Source organism: Parasteatoda tepidariorum, chromosome 12, assembly GCF_982258835.1.
Source record: "Parasteatoda tepidariorum strain Cologne lab strain chromosome 12, Ptep-v5.0, whole genome shotgun sequence".
Lineage (NCBI taxonomy): Eukaryota > Metazoa > Arthropoda > Arachnida > Araneae > Theridiidae > Parasteatoda > Parasteatoda tepidariorum.
In genome coordinates, this window is record NC_141766.1 from 54,174,082 (window position 1) to 54,199,676 (window position 25,595).

Genomic DNA, 25,595 nt, shown 5'->3' on the forward strand with positions numbered 1-25,595 from the left:
TAGGTTTGTCACAAAATCAAATAAAAGTAAGATTATTAATCGCAATAATAATAACTATTTTTGCTTTAAAAGTAAATTTTCTATCCGATATGAAAGCTGATAAATTAAATTTCTAAGCGCAAATAGATTTAGTACATCGTTTGAAAGTGGACTTTCTCTTCTGTTGTTACACCTCTGCTATCTTATCACCTGACCTTGTTCCTACTACTCCAGGCGTCAAGCGTGCCGAACTCAAATGTAAGTAACGCCCTATCTGATTGGTCAACAGGCAAATAAGTCTTGTTGGCGCCGCAAAGGTTTTTCTCCAATCGCATTAGTCGTTACAAGTTTGTGTTAGGAGTTTGATGACGTATGATAAAAGCTCCTCCTTCAAGGATATTCCTCCTCTTGTGTTGGCTGCTCCGCTGTGCGCCAGAAAAATTTTTTTCGCTATCGATCCGAGCTATTTTGTGTTTCTTCGGTTTTGCGCCCGAAACTTATTGTGTGACCCCCCCCGGCTAGTGTTTATTTATTTTGTGTAACACAATTAACGCAAGACCCGAGCCCCATCAGCAAGTAAAAGTGTGGTCCAACTGACGAACCAAAATATTGTACACGCGTTTCGAGATTTTCACCCAAATCTTGATTAAACGACGAAATTCTGTTGTGATCTTTTATGTTGTGTATTTCCTCTGTCGTTTGCTTCGAATGTACATGTGGGCTTGGTCGTCCATGTTTTCGAATGAAAAAGAGAAATGTTTACGACAGCTGGTCCGATATTATGCTGAGTGGACCGGATTAAAAGTTCTTATTATATTCCAGGATATGTGATATGAATTTTGTGCTATGGTGTTACGATAAATAATAAACGTTCATATATCTTAGTGTGGGTGATTTGGAAAAATTTGTTTATGATATTTTTCCCGCCTATACAACGATATTAAATTATTCTGAATGGTCGTGTTTATCAATGGTGCTGGTTAGTGCCGAAGGATCGGAGCTAAGAACTGACATGGAAGCTCCCGAAAATCCTATTCTATTACCTAAACAAACAACCTGGACCAAAGGGGATGACCACATGGTTTTTCTTGACAACACGCGCCTTAAATGTAAGTCTTTTTTTTTTTCTAAAAAAAATTGTATATTTTTTCCCCTCACTATCGTCTGCTCCTATTATTAGGGAAGCGCACTGTCTGCAGACGAAAATAGGATCACATGGTTTACCTTGGCAACAACTGCATCATACATACAATTGCGTAACTGTTTTCATTTCTGAAAAATTAATCTTAAGGATTTACATATGTTACTTGTTCAATTAAAACCTTCGTATTATAAATTTATACATATTCTTCTTCTTTTTCTTTTTTTTTTTGTTTGCAAAATATAATTTTCATAAATTTCTGTTAGGCTTTAGCTGGCTGAAAAAAAATATGATTCAATAGTATTTGTAATTTTTAAGTAGTTTTTTGTCATATTTTTTTTATCCTTAATGTTATGATTTTAAAAAAAACTTCTAACATGGGTTTATTGTTTATGTTTATCACGTGGGTTGCATGTTTACGTTATGAACGGGTTATTCGGAGTCATCAGAAAATTCGTAATAATTTTCTGAATTATAGTTTCATTTATTTAAAACATATACCTGTTACTTTCGAATTAATGTATATTTATATATTTTATTAGTTTAATAAATTTAAATTGTAGTTTTAAAAGTTATAATGTTTGACTGGATAAAATTGTCCTGATTTACTCGTATTTTAAATTTTTTTCAGTGGTTTTAGAGGCAGAATATTGCGTTTCAATATTCTTTGTTTATTGCGTGGGCTGCGTGTTTAAGTAATTATTTATGTTTAAAAGATAGACGGTTTTCTTTGATACTTGTTCTCATTTAAAAGAAAACTTCACCATGCGACTTTTATTCGAAATATTATTTTTTAAATAATTATATAAATTATCATTTCCTTATTATAAATCTCAGTTTTTACACTATGAAGCGCGGATTCCACCATCTACTCAACACCCCCCACTCCCATCAAAAACTTTTATTATTATTATTATTTTTTAAAAAAATTAATCATTAGAATGATATAAACCTGACTCTTTAATGACTCGTGAATTTTATTGATCGAACTTAATCGTTTTATTGTTTATTATGCTTCGTTCGATTGTTTGGTTATTATTTTGATTATCAATACTCTTAGATTAGCGCAAGTATTCGAACTAATCTAAAAATAATGTGCGATCATTATTGTTTTCTTTATCACCATTAATACAGATTGTGGTGTTAATACACTGAGAAATTTGTTTCGTGTATTTTGGAGTTAAAAATAATTATTATTGTGACGCATGTAGTGAGTTACAGATCATTAATTTTAATATTCTTTTGCTTAAAGTTAATTCGATAAGTTGATTTACAAATAAAATTTTTTAATGAAATAAAATTTATTTTTAAATGAAAATTAATGATTTAAAAAACAAGAGCTCAGTCCCTCTTTTTTTAAAAACCAACCTGTTTTCTTTTCATTTGTTTATTTATTTCCCTAAATATTTGCTTTTTTTTCAAGTCTCGAAGTTCAAATGTATTAAGTTTGCATTTTCTTGAATTTTTAATGATATAAAACGGTTTTGCTAATCGAAAATTATTTCCTAATAGCATGGCTTAATTAATCATTCACGTATTATTACTTATTTTTTAGTCCATTGGTTAATTGTTTTTCTGATTTTTTGCTTTTAAAGAGTTGTTCGGCTTATCCTATAAAAACTATTTTTGTCCAATATATTTCTTTTCGTTTTTAATCCACGTGTGCGTTTTATTTTGTATTTTTAATCGTAATTTCAATAGCTGCTTAAAATGATTAAGGTTTTTCTTATAAACTTAAGTATGAAACGAATTTTTACAATTTAATTACAGACCTTTTTCCTCAAATATAAAAATTATTTTCTTGTCACGTGGTTCAAATATTTAGCGATAGTGGCGACATTTTTAAGAAGTACCGAATTATGTGAATGACCCGGTTTCTCCAGGTGTTAGAAAATCGCCACTGAATTTCTGTGTAATTCAGTTTTTTAAATTTAAATTATTCTATTCGATATTAAGTTACATTACAAAGGACGTGCCTCTTTCATTTAAATCTGATACTTGACATTTATTTTTTATTTTCAAGAGCCCTATTATTTGTTGAAGAATAACAATGTTCGAAGAAGTGAAATTTATGCGTTGCTTATGTTTTTAAACTTTTAAAGTTTGAACTAGTTTCTCATATATTTGTTTTTTTTTTTTGTTAAAATATTTTTTTTATTTGTTGATTGTTATCACGTGGTTTTAAATTTTTAGTTCATTGTTTTTATTTGCAATGTGTACTTTTTTTTCTCCATTTCTATTATGCTAAGTTTCTTTGAAATGTCATGTGAGTTTATTCATAATTTATTTCGTATTTCTTATCGTTCTGGAGCTAGGTTGATTAATCCTTTGTGTTGAGGCATGATAAAGTTTTTCATGTTAGAAAGTACGAATTGTTCACGTAATTTTTCAAATTTTAGTTATTTTTCAGTCACTCAGTTTTTGTGTTTAGTTAGTTGTTTTTGTTTATGGTTAAGTTTTTTTTCCGTAATACTTTTCTTGATTTTAATTTAAATTCTTCCGATTCTTAATCCTATTAAAATAGTTAAAGTGGTTAATTTAAACTTTGCTTTTCCAATTTCGAATCATAACTTTTCCAATTTTAGATGGTTTGATTCTTAAAAAGATTGATTCATATATGCATGAAATAGTTTTTCGCTTTTGAAATTATTCTCTAAATTTATTGTTAGAATAGTTATAATTTTATTTGTTTTTTAAATTCATTTTTTGTTTTTTCTTAGTCATTTTTTAATGTTTTTTATTTTCCCTTTTTTGTTTTGAATTATCTTCTCCGTTCTATTTATTTCTTAAGTTTCATTAAAAGAGCCGCGAGGATACATTTGAATTTTTAGCTGTTTTCATTTCCGTATGTTTTAAAACACGAGATCATTTTTCCTCTCTGAAATTATCTCTCCATTTAGCTAACAATAATTATTGTTCCAATATTTATGTTTAGGTAACTTTTTATGTGTAGGAATTCATGTAAAATTCTACAGCTAAAGTGCTTCAATCTCTGCTTATTTCATATTTCCTTATACAGGCATCATTTACTTATGTTTTAACATCTTAATTTTTTTTCTTCAAAAAAATGTAACGAAAAATAACTAAGAAATTATGTTAAGTAATATTTTTGATCTACTATTAACTGTGAATGAGTTTGAAAATTATTTCACCAACAATAAATAAATAGTAGGATCGAAAGTCACGGAATATAATCCGAATTGAACAACCTACATACACTTAGGGGATCCCCAGAAATGATGAATTTTGACCTTACTATTTATTTTTTCTTTGTATATTGGATTTATCCCCTCTGACGCATGTTATGCTAATTGCTGTAATATTAAGTTATAAAATATTTTTATTTTTGGAGCTGCTAATGTAATGAAGTTTACTATTCTTTTATGTTGAGATTGTAAAAATTAGGCTTTGTTTTGTTTATAGTTTTATTAAATATTTTCATTTATATAAAAATAACAACTTGTTTCGACGATTTTTAAATGATGTGCATTGTCACTTCCAGTGCTATAGTGTGCCAAGTGTTCTCTTGGCTGTGTTTACTTGACTACTTATCAGACAGCATTTTATAGGGGCAAAGTAATTATCTTCCATTTTTCCTCACTATTTGTCTCAGTTTGTATTCAATAATTAATTAAGTATTAATTGTCGTCTTAAAAGAGCAGGCAAAAACATTTAAACTTTTAAATATCTTTTTAGAGATTTATTTAAAATTAAAAAAGTTTAAGACGTTGCAATTTTTAAAATGTACAATATTGTGCGCGTTTTATAAAAAGTAAATTTTTATGTATCTCATGCCCATAGTATTATAATAAATTATTGACCTTTAGCTTTGGGAAGCTGTTAATAGATATCTTTAGATTTATGACTTAACTGCTTAATAATTTTTATTTTGTTGACTTGTATGGCTAAATGCCTGCTTGTTTTGTTGCTTTGATGTGTGTTCTATCAGTCCTTAAATCGGATTGGGGATTTAAAGTGTGAAAGTATATTTTTAATAATTATTATTTAATGCACACTCCATATGTTGGATTAATCAGTTTTATATTTCTATGTATTTAAGCAAAATTTTATATACCACTGAAATTCGTAAAGAAAAATATATTGGAGCAAAACCCTAATTAATTTTAAGTTTGAAAATAAATTTTCACACAACAGTTTTTTTTTCTTCAATTGCTGAAAGTTTAAGTTTCAGAAAAAAGCAATTTTCAACAAATCACGCGAGTTTCTTTTTTTAATTCTAGGAGCATATTCTGTTCCTGAAATAAAGATTCCATCGTTCCAAAGTAAATTGCCGTTAAAGAGTAAATTGCCGTTTTTTGCGATTCGCAGAACGTTTGTAGAGGTCCGTCAACGGACACTTCACAATTTTTGTTTTTAAATACTTTAGCTCAAGAAAGGGTCCTTTCACAATATTAAGTGTTTTAAAATTAGATTTCCGGCCTGTGTAAGGGTTGGGGAACTGGCCTTGCATCAGAAAAGTTCTGGGTTCGAATCCCGGGTAAGGTTTGGATGTTCTTTCATTCTCTGTACCATCTGTCTTTACTGTGGGAGCAACATTGGCCCACCTAATATGGTGCCCCGGAGAAGTAGCCAGCATATCTGCCCTGTAAATGCCTGTATGACGAAAGGTCATTCCCCTGGCGAGCATTGAAAAATAAAGATTCTTCACAAAACTCCTTTATTGAAAGAAGGAATTGATGACGATTTTAATTCATAGTTTGAAAACTAAATTTTTATATACTTTTTATAAAGTATATATTTAATATAAAAGTTTAAATTTATTATTTTATAATATATTTATGTCTATATCAAAATACAAAAATGTAATCATAGTTTTTTTTAAAAATTTTTATGCAAAATAATGACTTTCTTTTCACTTTGCAAAGACAGGCTCGAGACAGCAAGAACACCATTTTATATTAATTTTAAATTCTGAAAATTACGACTTGATGTTTCACAAAAACGGGACAGACTTGGGTCGGGACCGACTATGGGTTCTCGTGATTCTTCACAAAGGATAAAATAAAAGCATGAGCTTGTATTCACCAAACTATGAAAAGGTTTTTCGCAATTTCACGAAAGCAGAACCATATGTATTAAGTCTGAACTGACTTCGGATTTGTCTGGAGGCTGTGTATAAAATGTAGTGCAGTACATAAATGAGTAAAAATAAATAAATCGAAGGAAACTATTGGAAGAAAATAGAAGTGTTTCTAAGTTAGCGTAAAAGTTCCATTTCTATATGACTTAGAAATGGATACTATTGTTAGTTTCGTTTAGTACTCATAATTCTTCAAGTTTAGTGACTTCCCCTCTTTTCATTTTCCACAGAATCGCTTTCTTTCTATAATTTTTCTTCTCTCCTGATATTTTCAACCCTTCCCGGAACAAGGGAGACCAACCGAACAACATTCTTAACATACCAGCTTCGTGTGGTAATTCCGACTATTACTTTAGTATGCGCCAATTTCCCGTCCAGTAATAATTATTACTTCTCTGAGTTTTTTTTTTTCTTTTTTTTTTTTTTTTCTTATACCATTGAAGGTTAATTTTCTTGGATGAACTTAACCGGAAACATTAAATCTCAAGTAGGAGGATAACATCTCATTTTGATCTGATTTTAATAAAAACTTTACCATATCTATTATTTATGTAACATTATTACTTATTTTTTTAAAAGTTTTTTTTTAATATTTATGATTATTCATGTGTTTTGAAGTTTGGGAAACAACTTAATTTCTCGTTATTCTGTTTGGTTTTAATCTAAACTATGTTAGCATTGTACAGTGCGCAGAAAAAAAAATCACCCTGGATAACCTTTGATCTAATGATTTATTTTTCACGTACCAGGTGCTCAATCTTGATTGCTTAAAGGGGTGGCCACGAATATGCTAATTAGTGCAGTCGTTATTTTATGTTACGAAATTGGATACAAAACATACAGTTAGCAGTTTAAAAATTTCCCCTTCTTTTGGAATTTTGTCTTTGGCAATAATTTTAAATATTGTTGTATTAAATGTTCAGATGCATGGCGCAAACTGCTGAAAAAACAATGGAAAAATTGCATTGAAAAAGACGAAAACTCTTTTTTGCCAAGAGCATAGTATAATACGATCTCATCAAAGGTGATTTTTGAAATGCGTTAATTCTAACTCGCATGTCGTAATAACATCGTAATTAAAATATCGGGATAACTGTCGAAAACGTAAAGAAATCTCTTAAATTTACAATAAAATCAGCACGGATAAAGTGCGTCCCTATATTGTACTAAAAGTATCACAATTAAAACGACTAGGAAATGCATGGAAATAATTGCAAAAAGAATGATTGATAAATAATTAGGATTTACGATGAAATCAGCACAAAGAAAGAGCGTCGAAAGGTAATTATTTAAATATGCCATTCTAAACGCGCATGTAACAATATCGTCGTAATTCCAAGATTGCATGGAAAAGCAAATAACTGCCTTAAAATGAACTTAGATGTAAGATAAAATGGCATTAAAAAGTTATTATTTAACATCTTTAATGGTAGACGGATCATGGGTTAGAATCCCCTTGTCTTCGGGCCACGTCAGGGAGGTTTTAGTGGTTTACCTCACTATGTAACGCAATGGCGGATTAATCCAATCTAAGACTCGACGAAGTCTAGTTTTTCTCAATGCTCGATCCAGGAGTTCCTTTGTCTTTTAGGTTGGGTTCAAAATGACAAGGCTATGGAATTGAACATTGATAATCATAAACTAACTGCGTCGGCTACTCAGAGCCGGTTATGAAATAAAATATTTTAAGTATATCAAACTTTTGAATTAAAAAAATAAAGATATTTGCAAATTAATTGTTTACTTTTGTGAAATATACTTTTTTTTCTGAATTTGCTATGAAAATGTAAAATTATATGAAAATATAGTAATTTTTCTCTTGTAGTTTTTACCTGTAGATTTTCCGAAACAGAAATATAATATATCCTTTAGTTAATTTTTTCCATGCATTCATCAACGAGGGAAAAGCAAATAGCTCCGTTATCTGAAACGGTTATGACGTCACAGAGAAAGTACGTCTAAAGCGAACCGTTGGGGAACCGAAAGCCCGCGAAATCTGAAGAGAGGTAAAAAAAGAAAAAAAGGAACAGAAAGGTAGTTTGGGGTTCTAAATAGTGTCTGGAAGAGACCTTGAAGGCAACAGATGTGTGGTGAAAAGAGAAACCCCCCTCTTCTCTTACCTTTTATTTACCTGGTACTTAAGGTTATTAAGTCTGCTCTGGAGGATTATCTTCATCTAAATGGATTCTTCCCCCTCTCATCTACACACTTTGCTTATTTTGATGTGCTTAATTGTTTATTACCTTTCTGGAGACTTCTTTTATGTGCCGGCGAAATTTTATTCATTTCCTTATCACATATTTGTGATTTTAGGAGCTTTCTTATAAGTCTCTAATCATTAAATTTCTTTTTAGTTTAGTCATCATTATTAAAAATAAAAAATAAAAATAAATAAATAAATTTTGCCTATATTTGAACTATCAGGATATATTTGCTATTAAATTTCGTTTTCGCTGTTTTTAATGCTTATACTAATAACGCATAACTTTGCATTTGTGATGAACAATTCTCTGTAAATTTTTGTGTTAATTCAAGCAAAAGGTTTACAATGAAGTTGAATGAAAAGTGTCAATCATACTGTCACATTGTCACTCTAATCACATTAATTTTTACATATAAATATTATACACACATTAATTTTCACATCACTAATCACATTAATTTTCACATATAAATATAAAATACTCACATATAAAAATATAGGATAATAAATATATTGAATTTTTTACATATATATTTTTCATCCAAACTTTTGCCATACCGTAAATTTAGGTCTGAGGGTTACGCGAAGCGTTAATCGCTGTTTGCAAATTTTATAATACTGTAATAGTAATGTAAATAGTGTTAAATACTGTCGTAAACTCGTACAACTGTAAACCCGATTGCTATTAGAGTGAATTAGTGATAAACCAGTAACTAAATTTGTGATAGTTCAGTAAATAATGCAAATACATATTTTCGAATACAAATATTGCAAACCATGCAGCAATATTATACTTATAACCGTTTATGTACGAAAGGTCGGCGTAATCCTTGTTAATTGCTGATATAGTGTAATTCTTATTTAAGAATTTCAAGGGTTTTTGAATCATAATATGCTGTCCTGAATATTCTAACTCAAGTAAAAAATCACAGTTGTTTCTATGCGGCTTGTTTCTTATTTGATGGTGCAGGTGCTGTAGACGCACCTGCTTTTTTTGTCCTTCTAAGAGGGAAAAAAAATTGGTTTTGTTCACATCTTTGCAAGTTTTCTAGAAAAAGGAAATGCAGTTTTTCCCCTTGATGTTCATTGTGCCAATATAAGTAAAAAGTAACGTATTTTATTGTATGCTCCCTTTCAGTTTTGATTTTTAAAATTTTTTTGAGATTCTGAAAGGTGTCAGTAATTTACATTATTGTAAACCATTGTAATAATATTATAACTAGGGATCTGTATAGAGTTTTTACAAATATACGAAAATTATACTCATAATTTTGTGAATTGTTAAATCTGGGGTTCTCAGACAGAGTCTTGTTTTGATGATTTTATAAAAAAATCTTTAAAACCTTTTGCAGGGGTCTGTCCAGACATTTTGTGAAAGGTCCGTTTTTCGTGAAATTGTGAAAAAATTACTCACATTCTTTCAACCAGGGTCCGCTTTTATGAATTTGTGCAAATAGGGTCCGTTATTGCAAAAAAAAATTTTTTTAAGGAGTTTTTAAATTGTATAGACATACAAGATTATGCTCAACACTGTAAAATTATAATTTAAAAAATTAAATTTTCAAAAATAAACAGCAATTGCTGCTTCTAAATTAGAGATGCAACATACAAATATTTGGTATTTAGCCTATACTGCTGAACGCAGAATATTCATTTCGGACGAATAATGGAAGAATCGTCTGCCGAAGACAAAACTTAATTCGTTTACATCCATCTTTCTTGTTTTCTGCCCTGGAAAGGGTTTATTCGATTAACAAAATAATAATGAAGATAAACAAATTTGTGAAGGGTCCGATTATAAGAAAAATCATTTTGTGAAGGGTCCGTTTTTGAGTTAAAATATTTTGTGAGGGGTCCGTTTTTATGAAAAGATATTTTGTGAAGGGTCCGTTAACGGACCCAAATTTCTTCTAAACAGACCCCTGTTTTGTATTATAAAGAAGGGTAGGTTGTTGCTTTTAAATTATAAATAAACACAAGATGGCACTTAACACTGAAAACACGGAAATAAAATATAATTATCAAAAATTAATCTCGAGTTTCTTGCATGTTAGATTTGAAAACATCAGTTAGATTGTATCATCACAAGAATTTTAAAGCGTTTTATTGTATCATCGCGGCAATTGTGATAATACTAAAATAAAAAGGTATAAAATACGAAGAAATAAATTAATCGAATGAAATAATAGAAAAAAACTTTTTTTTCCCTTCGAAATAAATGTTAAGTTCATTTAAAATTATTTATGAATCATTCTTCTCCCTACTATAACTATGTCAACTTCTGTGAGTTAAGGTGTCATCGGCTTCGTTTTTAAAATGAAAAATATTTTGACGGGTTTATTTTTATGATGAAATAACTTGTGAAGACTTCCTTTTTACTATAAAATAGTTTGTGAAGACTCCATTAACGGACCCGAATTTCTTCTAAACCTACCATCATTATCAATATTTTTTAATTTACATTCTGATAACGCTTTTTCGTTTTGCATTATTTATTTGGACGTTATATTATGTTTTCAAATTTGAGTTTTCTGGTCCCTTTTTATATAAAATTCTAATTACAAATTTTATAGTTTACTATATTTTCTGGTGATTGTGGTTACTATTTCGATCGCTTTGTATATTTATCTCAACGGAATTTTCTAGTTATTTCTGCAAATATTTCTGTTGTAATCAAAATTGTCTAAAAGGTGTAATACATTCATTATAATAATGACTAAGAACCAAATTAAATGAGTATTAATTCTCATTCCTTATCTGTAGATCGTAAAAAAATAGTGACATCTTTTTATTTATTAAAAAAAACACTCATGGGAAATGAAATGTAATACTTTATGTATTAATTTAAAAATTTATTGTAACCTTACCTTAAGTAAATTTTTTTAACTCTCATTATTTATCTCTTTAAATCAACAAAATTTTAATAGCAATATGAGAAAACCTAGGGTTTGCAATGTTTTTCTTTTTACTCTTCTAAAATCCTTGACCCTTTCTAAAATCCAAACGGAATTGGCAAACCCTTTGTGTAATCGTTAAAAAGACTCAAAGAAATAATAATTTTGGTAGAACAGTTGTTTCCCATGTTGCACAATAGTACACAATAAGGAATTAATCTGTAATCATAAATCATCTTTGAACGAACATCTATAAAACTAAAATGGTAGCTCTAAAAGTGAATAATTAAAAAAATAATTATTAAATATTTAACAAACTTACGGTTTCCTAATTAAACATTCATTTTATTTTAGGGGAAAAAACCCTATTTGAGGGAACGAAGAAATTTAGTTAGACTTTATGTCTGATAGTCTTAGATGCATTAGTATGCTGAACAATCATTTATAAAGTTAAAATGGTAGCTAAAAAAAATTCAATCATTTATAAAATTAAAATGGTAGCTGAAATAAATTAATTCAATATTCAACAAACTAATGGTTTCTTAATTAAACATTTTATTTTAAGGGAAAAAAACCCTATTTGAGGTAACGAAGAAATTTAGTTTGATTTTATGTCTGATAGTTTTAGATGTATTAATATGTTGGAAATCTTTTCTCACATACATGAACTATGCTAAAAGGTAATAAAATTAAATGAATTTTCTTGACTAAATTGTCTCATCATTCACTGAACAACAAGTCAATTGAAGGGTGATATCGTGAGAAAACACTCATAGGTGCGGTCAGTGCCGTACCAATTATCCCTGTCGCCGAAAACATGTTTATTTATTTTAAGAAAGGTTATTAAATCTCAAAAATGAATGAATTGCTCCAATTAGAATGTAAATTTTTGTTTGCTTATAATTATTTTCATCTGATTTACTGGAAAATTATTGTATTTTCAAGTAGTACTCAAATTTATATTTCACATAAAACAGTATAAATTTTAAATAAAACATGTAATGAATTCAACGCGTTGTAAAAAAATGAGTTATAAGTTAATATAAAGAGGTAATTTAAGAAATTGTTTTCTTTTGCGAATAGTAAACCTTTCTCTCTTAGTATGGCGAATGTCAAGTAAAGTGACCACTGTATTATTATTTTATTGATGATTTGCTGGATATTTCGAAAAATATAGTGTAATAAAGAAAAGAAGAATTATTTGTGCTTATGTATTTTTTAAAGCGATAAGCTGTACATTTTTTTTCTTCATATTTTTGGTATTTTTTAAATTTTTTTATTTTAATCATAAACTTGAATTTTCCTCCGTTTTTCTTTGGTTCCCCTAAGTGGTTGTCTAGGTTCGAATAATGTAAGATCCAGCCCTGGGCCAGGAAGCAGAATTAGCCTGGTACGATGACAGGCATCGCAAAATAATAATAATTGTAATAAAAAAAAATTAAGCTTCAGTTCACTACTTCCTCTTAGTAATGCATTGATTTTATCATATATTGTACTATACTGTTAGCTCTCTTCAGATAAATTTAATTATCCTCTTCATGGTATTGTAGATCAATAAAGTGTTTAATGATCCCGGGATAACTCAATAAATTTTTCCAATCGAATTTTGTGAGACATCTAAATCGTCTTGAAAAGAAATGCGTATTGAGTTGTTTGATGATAATGATGTTAAGAAAATAATCTTCGTAAAAAGTATTTTCCGAGAGTAAGTAAAGTATTATATGATGCTGATATATATTCATTTTTGTGTTTTAATTAAGTTTAACTGAATAGTTTGATAAACCCGTAGATTAAACTAATTGTCCTGAAATCTGTCAAATAATTTATCAGGATTGGAGTTATGGATCATAACTTCGATATTTTTAGCTGGAAGATCCTAATTTCAAATATATGCTGTATTATAATTTTTTGAAATCTATTTGTGGTGTTAACCACAAGCAATAAATGTTTTTATTTTTTTTATTGTAGTTTATTATTATTTTTTAATTTTTTTTTTTTTTTTTTTTTTTTTTTTTTTTTTACTGTTTTGAATTTGTAATTATTCCATCGATCTGATAATGACAATGTAAGACCCCATTACCATATTTAGCCTCTAGAATATTTGAAAATTCAAGATTATTTTCAGTTTTGCTATTTAAATCATTGCTCTTAAGTCTTTTATTTAAGTCATACTAAAGAGTTGTAAGTCAGTCAAGTCATCATTCTTAAGAAATAAGAAATCGAGCTCCAAAATCTGTGTGCTTGAGTTTTTATCTTAGGGAAGAGTTGCGCAAGTTTGTCCCTATATTATGTTTCGTCTCAGGGAGAAAGGGAAACATTAATAATTAATATTAGTCTATTAAATAGTTTGAGGGAATGATATAGTTCTCACGGTTCGATTTAAGGGAAAACTCCAAAATGTTACCTTATGCATACTGAATCCAAAAATAAGATGAGGATAGAGGAAGTAAATAATTAATGATTAGTAAGCGTTTAATGTTGAATAATAAATTATTTATGAAGGAGAATCTAGATAAGAAATAACATGAAAAGATTAGTTACAGCTTTGTATAATATATATATATATATATATATATATATATATATATATATATATATATATATATATATATATATATATATATATATATATATATATATATATATATATAAACTGCTGTTTGTAGAAAATGCAACACCATGAAAGAATCATCAGAATCAAATGAAATTTAATGCAGAAACGACTTGTACTGATACAAATAAATGATGAAATTTTCAAAACAAAAGAAACAAATTAAGCGTCCGAAATCAGTATTTGGTGCAGCCACCACGCGCTGCAATAAGTGCTGCTATACGACGTGGCATGGAGTCAAACAGATGTTGAATATCTGCTTGAGGAAGAGAATTCCATATCGCTTGTATGCGCAACCAAAGTTCGTCTTTGGAAACTGCAGGACGCGGATCACGAGTGAGACGCCGACCAACCATATCCCACACGTGCTCAATAGGCGACATATCCGGCGAATAAGCAGGCCAAGGAAGAAGTTGCATGCGTTGTGCTGAACAGAAGTCTCTAACAGTCCGCGCAACTTTTGGGCGTGCATTATCCTGCTGAAAGATAGCTCCAGGGATGCCTTGAAGGAAAGGAACGACTTCGGGCTGTAGCACTTCACGGACGTATCTGTTGCTATTGAGATTACCCTCAATTCGTATCAAATTGGATCGTCCATGATACGAAATCGTACCCCAGACCATAACTCCGGGTGTTCGACCACTATGTCGTTCAATAATACACTCAGGAAGGCAGCGTTGACCGGCATAACGTCTAACACGAACACGGCCATCATGGGTCCACAAATTGAAGCGTGATTCATCTGAAAAGACAACTTGGTGCCAATCAGCTCGCCAGTCTCTGTGTTCAAGAGCCCACTGCCGACGCAGCCGTCGATGATCCGCCGTGAGGGGAATCCTGTATAATGGCACCCTTGCACGCAATCCACGGCGCAGCAGACGACGACGAATTGACGAAGCCGACAATTGTACACCTGTAGCAGTAGACCAATGTGCTGCCAGCTGCCTGGAGGAAGCTGTGCGATCATTCACCGCCATGCGGAGCAGGTGTCGATCATCGCGCTCTGACGTCACCTTCTGTCGTCCAGTGCCTGTTTTTCGAGTTGTTCGGTGCTCGTCGGTCCACTGCTTCCAAACTCGCATCACTGTGGAACTGTTCCGCTGCATACGAGCTGCTATTGCGCGATAGGAAAATCCTCCTTCTCGAAGGCCGATTATCCTCCCTCGTTCAAACTCCGTAAGTTGCTTGAATTTCTTATTCTTCCGTCGTGGAGGCATACTCAGGTCTCACTAAACGTTTGCCACTAACAAATAATCATAGACTATTTTCAACGTCCCGCTACAGCACTTTATTTATACGCTTTCAGCATCAATTCAGAGGGCGCTGCGCGCGCCACGCACGCGCGATGGCTCTGAAACTTTATTAATTTGCATAATATCCTATAATTGACATTTGCTGCGAATTTCATTTGATTCTGATGATTCCTTCATGGTGTTGCATTTTCTACAAACAGCAGTTTATATATATATATATATATATATATATATATATATATATATATATATATATATATATATATATATATATATATATATATTAGTACTTATATTATGAGTATCTGAAATTCATTTTTGACTATTTTTTAATATTTTATAATTTTAAATGAAATGTTTGATGATTACCTGATTAAAAGTTTCTTTTGCTTCAAAAATACATGAAAAGAAAAAATATATTGTTTTGAATTTTTGAAGAGAATGAAAATTTTAATTTGGTAATTTCTTACATCTTCATTCTCATGGGGTTATTTATTTAATTTGAAATGTTTGATTGTTTTAATATTAATTCATTCTGTTACATTAAAGTCTACCAATAGCACACCATATAGTAATTATTTACTTTATTTATTTTCCATTGTTATGCATTGTACGCATTTATTGTAAGTTTCACTTGAAGGGTGATTGGCTTTAACTTTCAAGATTATGTTTTATTTTTTCATCATCACTTGCATTAAAATAATTATTCATTTTGGTGCATTTTTCTTTTCTTTTTGTAATGTATCGGGCATCAATCGATAAGCTTCGCTGTTTCATTTGCGGAGCTGATTAATGTGTGTTGATTAATTTTCAGCAATATGGTTGAGGTTGACAGCGAGAAAAACGAGTTGTGTAATTTATCAATGAGATAATTTATGTAGTCAGTGGCTATTTTAGAAGAAAAACCAAAACTTCTCAAAATATTTTATTGTAAAAACGGAATCTCCGCTCTTTTTTTTCTTCAAACATTAAAAACTGTATCGATTTTTTCAAATATAAGCGAAAAAATTTCAAATTGATATTTTCAAAGCTTTTATATATTGCTTTAGTTTTTTTTTTTTCCTTTTGTGTTTTTCTGCTTAATTTCAATGTAAGTGTTTAGCTTATGCTATTTTATTTACATTTTCAAAGTTACTATTCATTCAAAAATCAATTTTTTTTTCTCAAAAACTTTATCAAAATTTTCAAATAGACGAAATATTACCAATTGATATTTTCAAATAGACGTAAAATTACAAATTGATATTTTCAGATACATGTAATAGTATTTCAAATTAATATTTTCAACTAGACGTATAATACTTTAGTTATTCTTTCTTTCGTGTTTGTTTGAAAAAACTAAATGTAATTATATAACATAAACTTATATTATATCATTTGTATTTTCAAAGTTTCTTCCATTCATTCAAAAGTATAACTTGAATTTCTTAAGTCTTGCATTCTCAGACATTGGTTTTAAATCTACAAGTAATACGTGTATATATTAAATACAGCACTGTCAGAAAATATTTAAATCATTTGAAATATTTTTTTCCACTTCATCTTTTTATCCACGGTTTTTCAATATTAATGTTTATTGTACTTTTTTCAATATATAAATATAATAATTACGTCTCTAATTTAAATCTAGTGTTGTAGCAATTGATGTATTTTAGAAAATATTAAATATAAATTTTTTTTGTGTGTATTTTTTCCATTATTTCTAAGCATTTTTATATTCTCTGAGTTGCTAAAAATAAAAATTATAAATGATAATTAAAAAAATTTTATTCATTCATGAACTTTTATTTTATTTTGATCAATAAATAACATATACAAAATGTTACATAGTTATCCCCCTTAACATATATTTTTAGAATCGTTGTAAAATATGAAGTCAATGAAGTTCACGAATTAGAGATCGTATATTATCAGAAATAAAAGCGCAATCGTAATCTGTCGAAGAAAGGCGCGATAAAAAATATCAAAACCAGTTTGAGTGCCTGAGGAAACGCAGGTAATCGCTTTCATTACCCTATGTTTTGCAGGCAATCAAATTAACTTTTATTGTTATTAGCCTCTCTTTGTAACTTGAGCTTTGTTACTCTCACCTAAATATGAATTGTCCACCGATTTTATGTGTGCTTTTTTTTTTTTTTTTGATGAGGATTAATTAATATTAAAATTGCAATCTCCCGAAAGCTAAAACGAATTTTCAATGTCTCTAAAGTTAAAAGTTGTACAGTACCCTGAATTACTTTTGATCGAATGGTTGGATTACCTGTTAGTAAGATTCAATCTTAAAGCTACGAGGGTATAACCTCTTTAGTGTGCTAAATAAGTATGCCAAAGGGTTTGAAATATGGGAAAAATATGATGCCAATGGTTATGGCTAGTCGGAAGTTCGGAGCGCTTAATGTTTATTTCCCGCATTTTACGATTCATATTTCTTAAGAGCTCTATCTACCGATTTCCTTCAAATTTTGGGTAAACTGCTTATGTAAAGATGATGTAAGAACTTTTATACCTCAACTTATCTCAGTATTAAAACAAGAAAAAAAAATTAGAAATAAATTCTTTTTATTAACGTGGAATTATCTTTGTAAATCAGGGTTTATAATTGTGTTAATTTTTTTTATTCCCTTCATTAGTTTCAGTAATACCGTGAAATACGCAAGAAGTAAGGAGTCCAAACTTTTAGCCTCTCTTCTGATCTAACTGCTAACGACCTCAAATGATCCTTTTAGTTTTATTTGTTTTTTCTTAAACACTACAAAACATTGTCAAAAATGATTCTGTTTATTATTCCAGGTTAAATGACATTTTAACTGCTTTAAAATGTAGCATCCATAAAGATTGCAAATTACTTAAAGATTGAAAAAAAAAAAACGCTTCCAAAAGCACAGCGTAATTTTTAAAATCGGTACGCTAGTCCACTATTTTCGCTATGATTTTTTTGGATATTTTTTATTATTTTTTTTTGTCTTTGTTAGAAGTGAATTTTTCATTATCTCTGAAAAATACTAAAATAATTTTTTTTGGTGCAATTTCAATCAGTACGTACGATACGAAACAAACAAGAGAGGAAAATTATGAAATTTAAAAATGAAATGTTTGACCGTTTGATGCACTAAAGACATAATTTGAAATCCTATTTTCATATGTTTCAAAGTGTTAACATCAGTTCATGGATTAGACAAATGTATAAAAAGATATCAATATTTTGCTTCAGCTATTATAGTTTTTTTTTTTTTTTTTTTTTTTTTTTTAAATTTTGAGATTCATATTTTAGATAACGTAGTTTGCAATTTCAGTGTTTTACTGTTTCTCTCTCTCTAATTTTGAAAAGGTTTTACCACTTGTAAATTTTTGAAAACTATCTTATTTTATTTTCCAACATTGCAGCATCTCTAGAATAATCAAATAGATTTCCAAATCAAACAGAAGACAGGATCTAATTTATTTATGTGTGTTAAAAATAGTGTCTCGTTATTATAAATCAACTATGAATGCGATGATCTTTCAAATTATCCTGTTTTTTAAAATCTGGGACTGTTCAAACTATTCGCAAGCCACCTGTTTGAAAACTTCACTGAATGTTCAATTGTGCCATCTATAATGAATATTCCCATGGAATTTTTCCATGGAGTTTCAAAAACAAATTTATAGAAAATGTTTGAAAATTACGGAGAAGTCCCGACTTTTTGGTGGTTTTATTATAATTATTGTGTTTAATCGAGAGCCTTATTTTGAGCAACACTTATGCAATTTCTTTAGATCAGGGACACTGGGGAATTCATTTTTAAATTCAGCCTTAAAATTTAGTTAAATTTTGAAGTGTTATTTGAAAGTTAATTATTTTTGTTATATAATTTTTATGCAATTAAATATATTGAATCTATTTAATTGCATAGAAATAATATGACATTGGGGATTTATTTTAAAGGAAATTTAATGAAATATGTTATCGGTTAGTCGGATTTTTCATATATTTTTGTCGTGAAAACGGATCCTTCACATTATTTTTCATTTTAAAAACGGACCCTTCACAAAATTCTTACTTTGAAAAATTTGAAAATCTTCTTTAAAATGCAAAATTTCTACCCGTTTTTTTAGTTCACTAAAACGTTTTTTTTTTTCTTCACATATTGACAAAAAGTGGACCTTAACAGAAAGATCCCGGTTTAACTGTAATTTTAGAATCTCAAAATTATGAGTAGACTTTTCACGAAAGCAGAACCTTTCGTAAAAAGTTAGAACGAATCACTACTTTTTGTAAATTTTTTTAAGTTCAGAACTCTATTTTACAAATTCACGAAATTTTGAATAATTATTTACAATTTTACAAAAAACAAGGTTTTTCCAAAAAGACTGGAAAATGAAATGTTTCTTTTTAAAATGTTATTTTTCAAAGTCTCGACCAAAAATGCTTTTCCAACAAATTCCTTTCTCCTAAACTTGGCCTTGTTCTGTTAAAGTCTTACGCCTCAATTATGGTCTCTTTTTAAATGATTGAATAATGAGAATTTTCTTTCTAAGTTGAAAATTTACTTCGAAAGCTTCCAAAATTTTTTTTTCCATCTCTACTACACGCGGACATTCCTGTGGGATAAAATTTTTTCTTGTCAAACCTAGTTTGACTCCGGTTAGTTAAAAGTAAGGCCCTGAAGAGGAAAAAATTTTTTGATCTTACAAAAACTATTTAGACAAATATTTATAATTTAATTATTAAAAATGTCATTGGAATGCTATCATTTAAAATATTAATTATCACAAACTTAATGAACCACTTTTTAACGTTTTTGAGCCCAAGTTTAACTTAGCTGTTGAAAAAGAACACAGGATATTATATTACAGGATATATTATATTATATTATACTTTTTAAAAATCGATATTGATAAATGAATGAATTATTAATAAGTTATATTTTAATTTATATATTTCGGAATTATATTTAGTTAGCTAAGCTATTAAATTAATTAAAAGAATTGCGCAAATGAGATTATATCATTTATAATAATTTCACAGTTCATGAATATTCACAATACAATTTCTTTATCATAAGACGTTTATAATTGTGAGTGTGAGATTTTCATATGGCTCGTTACTTTTATGGTTTAGTTCAATTTCCATGTTTTGTGCAAATATATTTTTTTAAAATTTACTTTTTCAATTGTTATATGATAAAATGTAATTTTAAATCAAGTACCTTTTACTTAAGTCTTACATGAAAAGTAGAAATATGTTATTTGAAATTATCATTTACTTTGTAATAATGCTAATACTTTCCTGGGATTCGGTAACAATTTAAACCCTAGATAACTGAGATTAAATCATTTTTGATCTGTAACTAATCATTCGGCTAATCGACTAAGAATTAAAAACAAGTATTATTTTATATTTCCTTTAATTAAGCATCATTGGCGTCAATAATAGTATGACGATTCTTTGCGGTTTCTCTAAATGAATCAGTACCTTAACTCCTTTAAATTTGCTTTTTAGTACATAGCTTATTTTTTTTATTTCAATGTAAATCTATAATCTAAATTCATTAAGCATCATTGGCGTTAATTACAGTATAGCGATTTTTTACGTTTCTCCTAAACAAATAAGTCACACTTTCCCGTTAATTTTACCTTTCATAATGTAACTATTTTTTTCAGTCTAAGTAGGGGAGAGTGGGGTCAATTGTAACATTTTTTACTTAACTATTTTTAACTAACAAAAAATCCAATATATTATTAGTATTTATTGACAGACGTGTAAAGTAGACTATCCTCTACTAGAAGAAAAATAAATACCTGATTTTAAATATTATTGTATTAGTTATTAACAATTTTTGACAGTCGTGCACTTGTCCCCACTTACAGGGTCAATTGTAACAGTTCATAAATTCAACTAAAACATAGTTAATTATACATATTATCATAGTTGTGATATATTTTTTTGTTGATCAAAATAGTAGTGATATTTTAGGAGTAAAAATAATAATGAACAGAGACCTAAAGGGTTAAACTTTTAACTTTAAGGGGTTAAAAATTTTAATTTATGCTGTGAAAGGTGACAAATAAAATAATGCATATGCAACATAATATAAATGCTATAGGAAACTATTGGTGGTTCTTAAAGAGTTAAGTAATGGTTTGTAAACATAAGATTATTTATTTTCAACTGTTACAATCGTCCCTTTACTTATTGTTACAATTGTCCCCAAGACGCCATTTCAGCTTCATTTGTTAAAAACAATGCTAATTAATTAGCAAAACTAATCTTTTTTTATTGAAATGTTAATTAAGGTGTCCACTTACATATTCGGTTACTAATTTTTATTTGTTTAAACAAAATTACTTTGTTATAATATAGTATTCTAGTACCAAAAAAAGTACTTGCGTGGCGTGAAAATATCTTTTGCGATGTAACTCTTTCAAAAGTACATAAAAATGGTTGCCATCAGGGGTGTACATGTAGATTTGTTAAATGCACCTTGTGCGCCACCTAGGAACCAAATCTAGAACCCGACACTCGAAATTTTTGCTCTGTTACAATCGTACCCTGTTACAATTGACCCCACTCTCCCCTACCGTTGATTGTAAATTATTTAATTTTATAAAAACATCTAATAAAAGAATTCCTGTAAACGAAATAGTCACGTGGTTTCAGATAAATTTGGAAGTATTAATTTGGTGACGTAAATGCACCCGATCTACAACTTTAACGTTGATCATTAAATTTTATCTGACCCACCGCATAAAAATTAATTAAGTACTATTTTTTACGTGCAATAATTTTTTTTTTTAGTCAGTTAGTTCTATAAGCTAGTAAGCATAATGATGTTACCTTCAAAATACTTGAAAATACAAAATCATCGATAATATAATTTAAAATAATGACTAACGCTTAACCAATGAGGAAATTTCATTTTTCAAACAGCTCTCTAGAACCATATAATTAAGAATTTTGAATGAATTTTGGAACCCAGAGCTTTTTCATAAAAAAAGAAAAAAAAAGAATTTAAAATATAATTTTTTTTTTTATAAGTCATGTATTTTTTTTTTTTTTTTTTTTTTTTTGTAAAATCTTTCAACTTTTTACGCGTTTTTGATTTCTTTTTTGTACAAAAATTTGCATGGTTTTTATCAAAAAAATAAGTCGCAAAGACAGATATCATTTCTTCCACTAAATGACCTTTTTACCATTTAGATTATTTTATTGGGATCAGAATTTATTAAAATCTGAAATAACAAAGTTAGGTATATTCAAAGAAATCTTCTTTTATTCGTCCTAACTTTTTGTCTACGATAGCTGCTCCAAATAGAAAAAAACATAAAACGTATTTTTGTCTACCTTAAATTAATAATTAACGAACCACGATTTTTAATCTCTTGCTCTTGGTGTTAGTGCAAATGCTCAAAAATTTTTATACCATATGTGTAACCTTGGTGGCTCGGAATCTAAGATATATGAGAAATTTTGTTATCAAATATAAAATATACAAAATATTCGATTATTATTAATTAGGTGGTATTTATCCCACATTACTGGTACAAATAACTGGCGTTACTAGTAGAAAGATGAAAGTAATGAGAAAAGTTGAATTATATGGACGAAATCAATATTCTTATTTTACGGTATTTATAGAAGGAAGCAAATTACAGGTTAATGACCCATATTTTGATACAAATATAGGTCAATGTCCCGTGTTCGCCTTCGTTTCCCGATTCAGCTACTCAGCATTTACCGTGGGATTAGTAAACTGTATTCGTTGTATAGTAAGGTTAATTTATATTGTTTCTTTACTTTATTTCGCTATCTTTAGTAATTGGTTTAGAAGCGGAAATGAGAATTATTCTTTTTTATCCTAAAACAACTTAATTTACACAGTTTTAAAGGCAGTTTGACTGCTTGGTTTTTAAATAGGCTGAAGTATTTTTAAAACTATAAAAATTTCTTGTGCTTGTTAATATTTCATTCCTGGAAAATTCTGAATTTCGTCATTTAAAATTGGATACTTTAAACTGATAAAAAAAATTTTTTTTCCTTTCAAATCAAAAATTTTTAACCATTCTTAATTAAAATAAACAATTATTAAAATTCTTATTTAGATGAATATTATCATATTAGTTTTAGAATGAGTTTTGTATGCTTCAAGATCAAAACTTTAATGTAGATAGAATGAAAAGATTTTAATTCTTTTTAAAAAATAGTTTGTTTGAAAAATAGCATTTTTCAAACATTGCTTCTAATAATTTGCATTTTTTTTTTCGAATAAAATTCAGACTTTCCAACTTTTTCTGAAGTGTAAATAATTTTATAATTATACTTTGAAGCTATGTAAAATATTTGTTTAAAATAGTGTGATTTTTATATGTGTGTATGATAGTATGGTTTCACAAAATTATGAGAATATTTTTCGCAAAATGTCTGGATTGATCCCTGGTTATTAAAACTTAAAGCATTTTCTGTTATTTTCTATATGCATGTTGCGTAAGGGTTCCAAAGCGAAAAAAGAATTGAACTGGAACCCCGGAATGCAAAGAAACTGTGAAGTTAATGTAATCGGGTATAAAGGATGAACACTAAAGGGGAAACGGAAGGGGGGAAGGAATGTCTCGTAGAGTTTCGTCTGCAGGCGAAGGATCGATAATTCTGTGCTGCGCTGGAGGTTTCGGGCATTTCAGTACGTCTGCCCTTACAAGATTTATCAGAATATTTTGTCAGGTTAGATCTCGAATGCTTTACTTATTTCGAATATATAATTTTACGATTAAGTAAAGCTTCAGTTTCATTCTTCCGAAATTAATTTTTTTTTTTAATTGAATTGTTTTAACTGAAGTAAAATGAATCAATGAAACGTGTCTGAAATATTTAGCATGACATTTTTTAATACTCACTTTTCACGATTGAATATAAATTTATTTTGATTTCTTTTTTTAAAAGAGACTTTTTATTTAAAAGAGTACTTTCTTTTTTACATTATGTATAATAAAGAAAATAACAAGAACTCAATAATTGTGAAATAATGAGAATATCTTTTATTCTGGGCTTTCACGTACTAAAGGGAAAACTTGGACAACAGGGCTTCCGCAAGGCTCAGTTAAAAATTTAAATCTTTAAAAGATTTTAGCAACTTGTTGACAAGTTGCTTTATTTGTAAACAACTTTTTGGATCAGATCCGCTTCTGAAACTGTTCATATAACAATGACAGTAGCGTTAAACGAAAATCATCTGTCTAACCGTTCTGAAAACTAATCTGATTATAGGTTTCAGCCTGACCAATTTCCGCATAAAACTACTATTTTAAAATGTAAACATCAACACCAACTATTTTAAAATTGTAATGATTGCGCTAGACTTCGGAAACTACGGGTCCTTAGGACCCAGGACTAACAAATTCAGGTGCGGTGTAAAGAACGGGCCCCTTTTTAAAATAATAATAAAAACATTCAACATGTAAATTTTCAAAAATTACAAAATTCTACGAGAAATAAAACTTGTTGTTTAAGTGATGTTTCCCAAAATTTTAAAAATGAAATTCGATAACAGAGGGATACATTCTCTACCTATTTATATACCAATTGATATGCGCAATAAGGATTTTGATAGACAAAACAAAGAATTTCAAAGAGAAAAGAGTTTTAATTAAAAAATTTGATTTCAAATATTGCTAATCCAGCAATTGTCTCAAGGTAAAGCAGCAATGTAATTTGATACTTGCAATTATTTTTATTTTCTTTTTCTGCTGTTAATACAGGAAAAAAAGTTTAATTTTTTATTTTTTTAATTTTGTTTTATTTTGCCTACATAAATTTGCTTGCTCATTTTTTTTTTCTCGATGAAAAATTGCGCTTTCTTGTGCCCAGAGAATGTGCCAACTTTTTTTTTTGCGTCCCTTCTACGATTTTTAGCGCATTCGATGCGCTATAGCGCTTATGCAGAGTAACTGGTAAATGTATGTTTTATGTTATCTCACGATGTTATATGCTCTAAGATCGTCATTTATAACTTTATACATATAAGTGACCCAAAAAGATACCTAAATAAAACGAGGCTCATATTAGCTAGATGACCCCATTTGAGGTCGCTATGCAGGAAAAAGTTCATGAAAAGACTTTTCTCTATTTCCTGGTAACTGTTGAGCCTCCAACAACGAATCGAAACAAAATTTCGGAAATGAAAGTTTATTTTCTTTCCAATCATATTACTCAAAAAAAAAAAGAGTTTGGTGTTAGAACATACTTGAATCCTTAGGAAGGCCAAATGAATTACTCTGGATCTAGAGTGAGAAAAACTTGGTTTACGGGGATAAAAATTTTGAAAATTTATGTTTTTTTTTTTTTTTTTTTTTTTTTTTTTTTTTTTTTTTTAAATTATTATTTATTTATTTTTTTTATTTTTTTATTTTATATGTATATATTCCTATAGAAATTTTGAA

The 25,595-nt window shown here is 28.9% G+C and overlaps 1 protein-coding gene across 1 annotated transcript in view; it reads left to right on the forward strand.

Moving 5' to 3' along the window:
• The first annotated feature begins 349 nt into the window (after positions 1-349).
• The window catches only part of LOC107446636 (dual specificity tyrosine-phosphorylation-regulated kinase 1B), a 57,489-nt gene continuing 32,243 nt past the window's right edge, over positions 350-25,595 (forward strand). The window contains exon 1 of the mRNA XM_087156042.1: positions 350-1,088. Coding sequence (XP_087012168.1) covers positions 950-1,088 — 139 coding nt within the window. The 5' untranslated portion in view covers positions 350-949. The remainder of the gene's footprint in view (positions 1,089-25,595) is intronic.